Source organism: Echiichthys vipera (genome assembly GCF_963691815.1).
Source record: "Echiichthys vipera genome assembly, chromosome: 17".
NCBI classification, from domain to species: domain Eukaryota; kingdom Metazoa; phylum Chordata; class Actinopteri; order Perciformes; family Trachinidae; genus Echiichthys; species Echiichthys vipera.
The window spans coordinates 19,342,372-19,351,960 of record NC_139842.1 but is presented as its reverse complement, the minus strand read 5'-3'; the positions used below and the strand labels follow the sequence as shown (position 1 = coordinate 19,351,960).

The 9,589-nt window shown below is 41.7% G+C and overlaps 1 protein-coding gene across 1 annotated transcript; it reads right to left on the bottom strand.

The window, feature by feature from the left end:
• Window positions 1-208: 208 nt before the first annotated feature.
• Window positions 209-9,245, bottom strand: znf281a (zinc finger protein 281a; the record flags this gene model as incomplete). The annotated part of the gene is made up of 7 exons (XM_083930898.1): window positions 9,131-9,245; window positions 6,225-6,678; window positions 3,956-4,057; window positions 3,491-3,617; window positions 2,120-2,203; window positions 1,895-2,013; window positions 209-1,804 (listed from the first exon to the last, which is right to left on the bottom strand). The coding sequence occupies exons 2-7, from the start codon at window positions 6,627-6,629 to the stop codon at window positions 209-211; spliced, it is 2,433 nt and encodes an 810-aa protein (XP_083787024.1). The 5' UTR covers window positions 6,630-6,678; window positions 9,131-9,245.
• Between the last annotated feature and the right edge of the window lie 344 nt (window positions 9,246-9,589).

Here is a 9,589-nt window from a genome sequence, read left to right as displayed (position 1 = left end):
CTTTAAAAAAAAAAAAATGCATTTGCAGGAAGCCTTGCGGGCTTATTATTGTGGGGAGAGGAGTGGGCACAAAAAACAGAGCATCAGTATAATTAAGAGAAAGATGTCACTTAAAAAAATAATAATAACAATAATAATAATAATAAAATAGGAGCACTAAAAAAATTGAAATTTCCACTTTAAGGAGTGTTCTCTCCCTCCCAGGCGCTCATCTGTAGCTTTGGCTTGTTGTAGTTTTGGAACCTGTACTCACTGGCTCATTGACATCAGATAACAAACTACTGTACCCTGAGAATTCAGACACAGGCGTCCGTATCCTGTGATCCACCTCCCCGCTAGAGTCAGTGCCATAAGACAAGCCACGGCTGTCTGACTTGAACTGGGAGCCAAAGGCCTGGGCAAAGTGTTCTATCTGGTAGGAAGGCTTGGAGGAGTCCAGAGAGGCCAGATCCTGCGAAGAGGCCAGAGGGTAGACAACCGTGCCATTCTTGACAGGCGTTTGGTCCTTCTGGCTGCTCAGGTCAGATGGGCTGATCTGGTAGGAGGAAGGGGGAGTGGAGGAGTGCTGCTTCTCCATCTGGTCGGTGAGCTCCTGAGAAGGGGTGAGTTGCTGGTGTGTGGAGGCCTCCAGGGCACTCAGGTGGAAGCTGTGCTGTGGCGAGGAGCCCGTCAGCATCGCAAAGTGAGACTTTGGCACGGAGGAGGGCAGCGAAGGCGAGGCCACCGACTGGCCAAACCCGCACTCCATTGGGGACGTAGTGTAGATGTTCTTGTCAGCGTAGATGGGGTTTCCCGGGTGGGAGCTGGCGAATGGTCCTGAGGAGGGAGGCCCGGGGCCCAGAGGGAAGCTGGCATTGTGGCTGGTGCGCTCCAAAGCCTGCAGCAGGAAGCGAGAGTATTCATGCATCATGACAGTCTTGTCTCCAGATGGGCTGGGGGTGTTTGTGTTGTGCCCAATGTCAGGGCCGTCTGCTGAGGCGTGGTGCTGATCCACATGATGGTCGATGATGTCAAAGTGAACGTCGTGGTGCGAGCCGTCGGGTTTCTGGGTGTAGTGGTCGAGGAGACTCTGCAGCACCTCATCTGGGATCCCTGACTTGTCGAGACTCAGAGGCGCGTCACTGTCCATCACACTGGAAACGATACCCTGAATGACAGACTGCTGGGAAGACAAGTGACCAACGCCAACATCGTACTCACTGCTGGTTCCTCCAGCCACCACCGGCCCTGGTGAGTTTGCATTGTTTGCAGCATTAAGGTAGCGTCTTTTCTTGAGAAACTGCATGGCGTCGTCGTAGTTGCTGCTGGTGGGCTCCACTTTAGTTCCGTTACCGTGCATGAGGCCGAGGCCATCCATACCCCCACTCTGCTCCAATGAGCCTGCTTTGGTCTGTCCCAGACCTGCTTTATCCAGGCTCTTACGATTAGCTTTCTTGAACGCCATCTTTGGAGCCCGGCTGTGGTGGACCTGCTGCATGCTGGGTCCTGGCTCAGTCGAGGATGATACCGTTCGATTCTCCACACAGTAGTCATGGATGCTGTAGCCTTCAGGTACACCCCCATGAATATGCGGCACCCTCATCCCCCCTCCATCCCCCTTCTTCTTCTTGCGCTCCCCTCCGTCTCCATTTTTGGACCTTCCCCTCTTTCTCCCTGTACTCCCAACATTTCCCTGAGTTATTCCATAGCTGCCGTGTCCCAAGTCTACACAGCCCAGGTCCATCATCCCAGGATCCAACCCCTTCTTTATGGCTTCTCCACAGGTTCGCTTGTGCTTAAGCAGTCGGTCTGTCCTAGAAAAAAACTGAAAAGGAACAACACCAAATGTTGTATTTGAAGTTCTTGATATATAAAGTATCACATTACATCATCAGGATTATAAGCCCTTACTGACCTGTTGGCAGGTCTCACATCTGTACGGCTTTTCTCCACTGTGAGTCCTCTTGTGCCTCTCCATGTGGTACTTCTGAATAAAACGCATGTTGCACTGGTCACAGCTGAACGGCTTCTCTCCTGCATTACAAAAACAGCACCAATCAAGGTTAGTTGTCACAAGAAGCACACAGTGACTCCCAGATTAAAGCAGATTCAACACGGCTTGATACCGGTGATAACTCACCACTGTGGATTTTTTCATGTCGCTGGAGAAGGTATTTCTGAATGAAACTCATGTTGCACTGATTGCATCTGAAGGGTCTTTCACCTGAAACGAAACCACAGATTAATATGGTTACAATGTTGAACTCCCCAGATGGCCGTTAGCCTTCTGTGATTGTGTTCACTTATTTCTAAAAATCACACCAGCCCCTATAAAACCCTAACCAAAAGCAGCATGTGTTGCACTATTACAGATTGCATTGTTTTTCAGCGGTAGTTATGCCCCTTTGTAAATTACTGATTGAAGCTATTAATCCAACAAGACAACATAAAAACCTTTTTCCTCACAACATAACTGAATTTAATGGCTATATTTCTCAAAAAGTTGTGAAAAGGGCGCAAACTAAAGTGGAAATTGCAGCAAAAAGGCAAAAAACAATCTACATAAATAAAATGATCAATCATCCATGACCCCTAGCTGATTTTCCACTGTTTAAAATGAATCTCTTAACTCTAGCAGTTTTGTGAGGAAAGCCATTATCATGTAATAGCTAATCATTCTGACACATTACAAAATTGGAAAGATGAGATTAAATTAATTTGAAAAGGGTAATTCTCAATTCAGTGCTGTATTGAGGCGGAACAAGGAAGGATTCTGACTTACAATTTGGCACAAAACAAAAAATAACACTCAACTGTGCATTTAATATAGTAGAACAAGCGAGTAGTTGTCAGTGTTGGTCCTCAAGAACCGTTTTTTAAAAATCCTCCCTGATAGTTAATGTCCAGATTGTACACCGAGCTAGGACTATATATATATATATATATATATATATATATATATATATATATATATATATATATATATAAACACAGTAAACATTATGACTGATGCGTTTTCTTTTCTTTATTTCCTTCGCTGCCCAGTTAAAGAACAGCTCACCTGCAGAGGGAGTGAGAGGAGGCTGTACCAGCGTCTGGTTCAAAAGTAGTTTAGCTGACTTTGTTAACATTCAGAACCGGAGCAACAAACAGAAATGCGTCATGCTGCTTTTGAAACAAATTCAAAGCAAAAAAGGGGCAGTGATTCGGCTACTCGATGACTTGGACCAAAGTTGAGGGTGCAGCCCTACATCTGTGATGCTCAAGGCTAAGGATCATCTCCAACAGCCTAAATATTACGCAAAAAACGGTTTACTCTGGAGCTTTTATCAAGTACACTGAGGTCTATCTGAAGATGATATTGGACAAACTGTGAAAGCAGTACTGATAACATAGTTTCAGTTTATTCAGCTGACGTAATGATATCAATGTTTTCTTTTTGTGCTATTGCCAAGACGCACATGAAAGAGCAAACATAAGCGTCGCGGTAGACATTTGCACACTACGATACCTGTGTGGATGAGAACATGTCTGCGTAGGTGATAGGAGCTTCTGAAGGATGCAGCGCAGTGCTCACAGATGTGAGGCTTGGTTCCCGGCGACAGATTGCCTCCATCTGCATCCAGCATCATTGATTGCTGAGGAACAACAGAGAGAACAGAGAACCACAGGGGTCAGATTCAGCCTTCTATATCCTCTGAATCTATTTAAAGGACCACATCATATCCGGTAGAATGGATGTGTGTGATGAGCACTAGCCAAGCTTTAGAAATCGTGCTAATCATCACAGATTTAAGTACACAAAAAGGAAAGCATTTTTAAAGAAACAAGTAATTTTATAAAAATGATTCATGCATTACTGCAGATATGGGTCATAACTTTGTTTTTATTTGGCAAAATGAATGTATTGGAGTTTTATACACATACTTTTCTTTGTCTAAAATAGCTAAATATGACACATAAAAATATGACAAACCTTTGCCTCGCTTCTCTTCTTTCTTGGTTTACCCTCCTGTCCGTCACCATTTGACCTTCGACCTTTTCTCCCAGTGGGCTCCTTTCCTAACTGACTCGGCAGCTGTGAGGATGACAAAGAAAGGAGGAGAGGGCCGTGAGAGTGAGCCACAACAAGGAAATTACTTGATTGAAGGTTAAGAGCCTTCAGTCTAAAAAAAGTCCTTGTTTGCTGATCATGCACACAAAGAAAACACTTGGAAAATGTCAATAGTGATTGAAAATCGCGCAAAATGTGGTTCTTCAAAATAATGCCTTAAATTTATGGCCCGTCCTTGCATTAGTAGCCTCAAGGAGAGCCTTCTTTATAATATTCTAACCAAAGAAACAGCCACATTTTAAACCTTGCATACTAAACTAAACATTCAAAAGTATTAGTCTTTGCTAAACTTTATCACAAACAATCTGTGTGAAGTATTTATACCAAAAGGAGGATACCGGTTCCTGATTCTGCACTGCCCATTCTTTCTCTGTGAACATGCTGAACCTGGGTGCCATATGGAGACTGACAGAGTACATGTGGCTGCACCTGCTGTTCAAAATCAGCCCAAAGTTTAGGGTAAAAGCGGGAGAAAGTCTTGCCAAAATGAAATAAATTTAACTCTTGACATAGGAGGTTTGGCTTTGTCAGCAAAAAGCGTTAAACAATTTGGGAGCAAGACAAGAAATACGGACTGGAATAGCTTATTGCATCAACCTAAGAATTAAAAAAAGAATCACCAGAGCCAGACTGAAATTTTTAAAATATGAGGTTTCTTAAGGGTCCTCGATAGATTAAATACAATTCTTAAAATTAAACAACCCTTGAAAAGACAGTTTAGAGAAATGTGACGCAGTGAAGACAATAATTTATTCTTTTTTTCAACAAACTTGACAACCTCTGATGCCCGGCTATTGTTAGAAGTGTGTGGTTGTGTGTATTTCTATTTGAATGAGCACAAAAGGCGTCTGAAATGAAGTGCTAGCTCAAACAAGACAGCTGTGTCCTTGCCAGTACGTTTTCATTCACACTGAGGCTGGATGACATCACCCTCCAATCCAGAAAGAAAAAAGGAGGGAGGGAGGGAGGGACGGAGGGCTCATTTATATTTTGCATCTCAAGCCGTCGGTAGATTTATGTCACCATAAACAGCTTCACACAAGCTCCTCCCTTGCACCCGTCCTCTCTCTCAGGTTCCTCCCTCTCAGGCTTTTAAAACATCAGCTGCTTCACATCACAGGAGGGCTGTTTTTGTGGGACAAACTAAACCTTAAATTATTTTAATTTAAGGATTTTTTTTGTATAATGTATCATGTTTGATTCTACATTGGTTGTGTTAACAAAGACATAAAACTGCAGCTAATCGCACAGCAATGCACAAAAGGAAAAGCCTATAAACACCTTTTTAAAAACTATTTCGCTGGATCTAGTGCAGCAAAAAACAGAGTTGGAAAGCTCCACTTACAGCTAAACCAGGAGGTGCTGTGGGGACTCAAAGAGAGTATGTGAGGCAGCAAAATCCTCACTTTAAATGTGATATTAAAGAACTTGAAATGTGATATTAAAGAACACTCAATGCGATATCTGGTGGTATGTTCTCGGGTTTAGGATTTAAGCTGCACCATAAATCGCAATTTCATCCAAAATCACAATATGGACAAGTGTAACATCCAAACTGCAGCTGGGAGTAATATTTGTGAATAATGGGGCTAAAATGATCATTTGTTCTAATATCTTGAATCATATCGCAATTACAATATCAGTCCAAATAATCGCAATTAGATATTTTCCTCATATTGTGCAGCCCTACTTCAGATATGTTGATATTCTTACATTTACCCATCGGAGTTGGTTGCCGTGACAGTTAGGAAGCTGGAGAGAAAAAAGGGGTGGATGGTGTAATGTGAAATATGAACTGCAGTGCATATGTACTATTCTTACTGATTATGTATTGTTCTCTACCTGCAAGAATATGTTTATTTTCATTTGCAAATATATAGTCATGGCTGTAAATGACCATTTTTTTTATTATTTAACCCGGAAATTATTTTCTTGATGAATCAATTAGGCTGTTACAGTTTAAAAATGTCTTGTTTTCTGCAGCTATCGGTCAAAAAGCCAATGATATTAACTGAATTATAAAGATATCGGGTACTTAATTAACTGTCAACTAAATGCTTCAGCTCTAAACTGGAGTGAAGCCATTTATTCAGAAGTAAACTACCTCTGATTTCCTGTCAGGTGCACTTACATTGCCCATGTTGAGGTCATGCACCAGCAGGCTCTGGTTGTTGCTGACTGTAACCTCCAGCAGCTCTGTGCTCTTCCCCAGCCCTCCGGGATAAACCGGCAGGCGATAATCGTGCTCTGACAGCTTCTCCTGCTTGATGCCCATGGCGTGAACATAGTCTCCCACCCCTGCACACCCCATGCGGACACCCTGGGTGCCCATGCTGCAGTCAGGCGAGTCACGCTCCTTCTTCAGGATCATATCTTGCGGCGGAAGGTCCTGCATGACGGAGTGGGCAGCCAGCCGGGTGAAGCTGGTCACCGGCGGGAGGTGGCTGAACATTATCATGCCAGGGCCGTAATTGGAGTCCATGCTGCCGTTGGAGCGCAGGTATTCATTGCCTAGTTTGTCTTGAATGATGTTCATGGTGGATGCCAGCAGGCGGGAAAACTAGGAGGTGGCAATCAGTGTCATCCTGCGAGGAAAATAGAAGTCAACGTTAAAAATGTCACTTTCAGGTAGGCAGAATAACTAACGATTGTTAGTTATATGTCACGATACACACAAATAAAAGACAACAATTAGAAAACCAGTTAAGACCCGTCTTCAGGAATCAGTGCTGCGGCCTCTGATCTGACAACTGGTCGCTTAGTCGGATTAAAACTGCCGGTTTGTGGGTCAACAAAAGGAAAATCTCCACAATGATGAGAGGAAAACAAGCAAAACAGACCAAACTGTGGCCACAGTGTATACAACTCTGTCTGGTTGATCACTGTGTTTGCACAGTGTTATTCTACAGGGCAAAAAAGGTCACTGCGGCTGCAACGTTAGACACAACATGAGATGAGGATTGAAGTTGTGCGTTAATCTGTTTGATGGGCCTGTCTGACCCAGTCATCCTATTTGCATGAGCTTATCTGCCAATGAGAGTGCACATAGACTGCATTAGAGAGACTGTTGGTGTAATTACGTGGCTGCTGCACAAACAAATGCATTTTTTGTAACTGAACATGACATGATGTCTAATGCAGAAAGGTGTTGATATAACGTGTTCATATCTGAATCAAATGCCATTTATGAAGGTCAACAAATGTTGGGGAGATGTCTCTTTTTAGCATACTCTCATGTTTTCATGCATTTTTAATTATGTTTAACAGACATTTGAAAGGTGTTGATATAACATGGTAATATCTAAATCAAATGCAAAAAGCTGACTAAATTAAATGTATGAAGGTATGGGAGGGGGGGCTTTTTGAAGCCTTATTTCGCATTTGTCTGCATTTTTAATTATGTTTAATGCAGATAGGTGTTGATATAACATGTTAATATCTATATCAAATGCAATTAGCAATGACAAAATGCAATTTATGAAGGTAACCAAATAATTGAGATTAGTCTCTGAAGCATACTTCAACTTTTTCCAGCATTTTTAATTATGTTTAATGCAAATAGGTGTTGATATAACATGGAAATATCGAAATTAAATGCAATTAAAAATGACCAAATTCAATCTATGAAGGTATCCAAAGATTGGAGAGGTCTTTTTGAAGCATAATTTCCTGTTTCCCTGAATTTTTAATTTTGTTTAATACAGAAAGGTGTTGATATAACGTGTTAATATCTAAATTAAATGCAATTAGCTATAACTAAATGCAATCTATGAATGTAACCAAATATGGGGGATGTGTCTTTTTCAAGCATAATCTCATGTTTCTGCATTTCTCATTATGTTTGATGCAGATATGTGAAAGGTGTAGACATAACATGTTAATATTTAAATTAAATGCAAAAATGAAGTCAACCAAACATTGGGGAGAGGTCTCTTTTAAGCACGATTTCACATTTACCATGTGTAATGCAAATATATGAGAGGTGTTGATACAACATGGTAATACCTCAATGAAATGCAATTAGCAAGGAGGCGTCTCTTTAAATATCTCGCTTTCCTGAAATAAATAAAAACATAATTACATGCTCTATAATTATGTTTGACCGCCGCAACAACAGCTAAAGAGTGAGTGCTATCTTCACTGCTGACAAATGCCTTCAGCTCTGATGGAGAGAGCTAGCAGCAGCAGCAATAACCTACAGCTTCAGCTAACACAAAGCAAACTTTTTAATAAATTAAACGACCCTCCATCTGCTCCAGACTAACTTCATCCTATCTCAGATGCGCTTAAGTAAGACAAAAAAGCGTGCTGAGAGGAAAACCGTGCTCCTGCGGTACGTTTATGGGGGAAAAACTACCAATGCAATTAGCTACCTAGCTCACCATTTGGCTAACCACTCACTCTCTTGCAGGGCCCTTTTCTTCTTTGTGATGCAGGATCAGGCAATAATTAATATGGAGCATACAATAAAGAGCAGCAGACCCGCGGCTTGATGAACACACACAAAACGAGCAAATGTGCACAGAAAAACAGCCAACGCATCAGAAATAGGCGCCCCCTTTTTTAAGACATGTAAACAAAGTTTCATAGTATTTTTTTTTTAAAGTTGAAATTAAAGAATTAGTGGCGAGACATCACTGCACACCGGCGTTACGCAAAAGCGGCGAGCTGGAGACATGACCAAAGGACGAATGCTGGTTTAGCCGGAAAAATAAAGCAAACACGACTAAATCTTACATCTTTTTTGTAGTTACTCAAGGGGTGTTTGCTCTCCAAGTGTGTTTGGCTTCGTTCCTCGGGACAGTGAGCCGACTGTAAAGTGATGGAGCGACAACATGACCCATAACAAACGGCCCACACAACTCCAGCGAACAATGATGCTATCCGAGACGGCTAACTTTAGCAGCTAACTAGCGGTTACGTTAACGTCAGTGTGTCGCCGCGCTTTGTCCGCGTCCCGTCCCGAGGAGTTTTAACAACTACAGCGACCGACTCTGACCCCCGCCCAAAGTTTGATTTTTTATGATTTTATCTTACCGGTGCAGGACCATGACCTGCGGTGCTTTGGCTCGCGTAGTTCACCCTCAGCTGTCCGTTTTGAATCCACCTAGAGCCAAAACATTGTTCTCCTGCAGCTGCTGGGTTCTTCCATCTTGCCTCGGCGCAAAGGATTCTGGGTGCTGCAGGCATGCAGACGTCCTGAAAAGAGATGCATTCAAAATAAATAAATAAATAAATATTATTATTTTGATTATCCACTCCATGGAATGTATTCAATACTGAAAAAAACATTCATTTATGTATAAATAATATAAACATTGATCTATTTAGATTGATTGTTTGAAATGTTTATTTATAAATCTATGTAAATAAAAAAAACAAAAAAAATCTATGTAAATAAAAAAACTATGTAAATCTATGTAAATAAAAACACTATGTAAATCTATGTAAATAAAAAAACCTAAAAAAATCTATGTAAATAAAAACACTATGTAA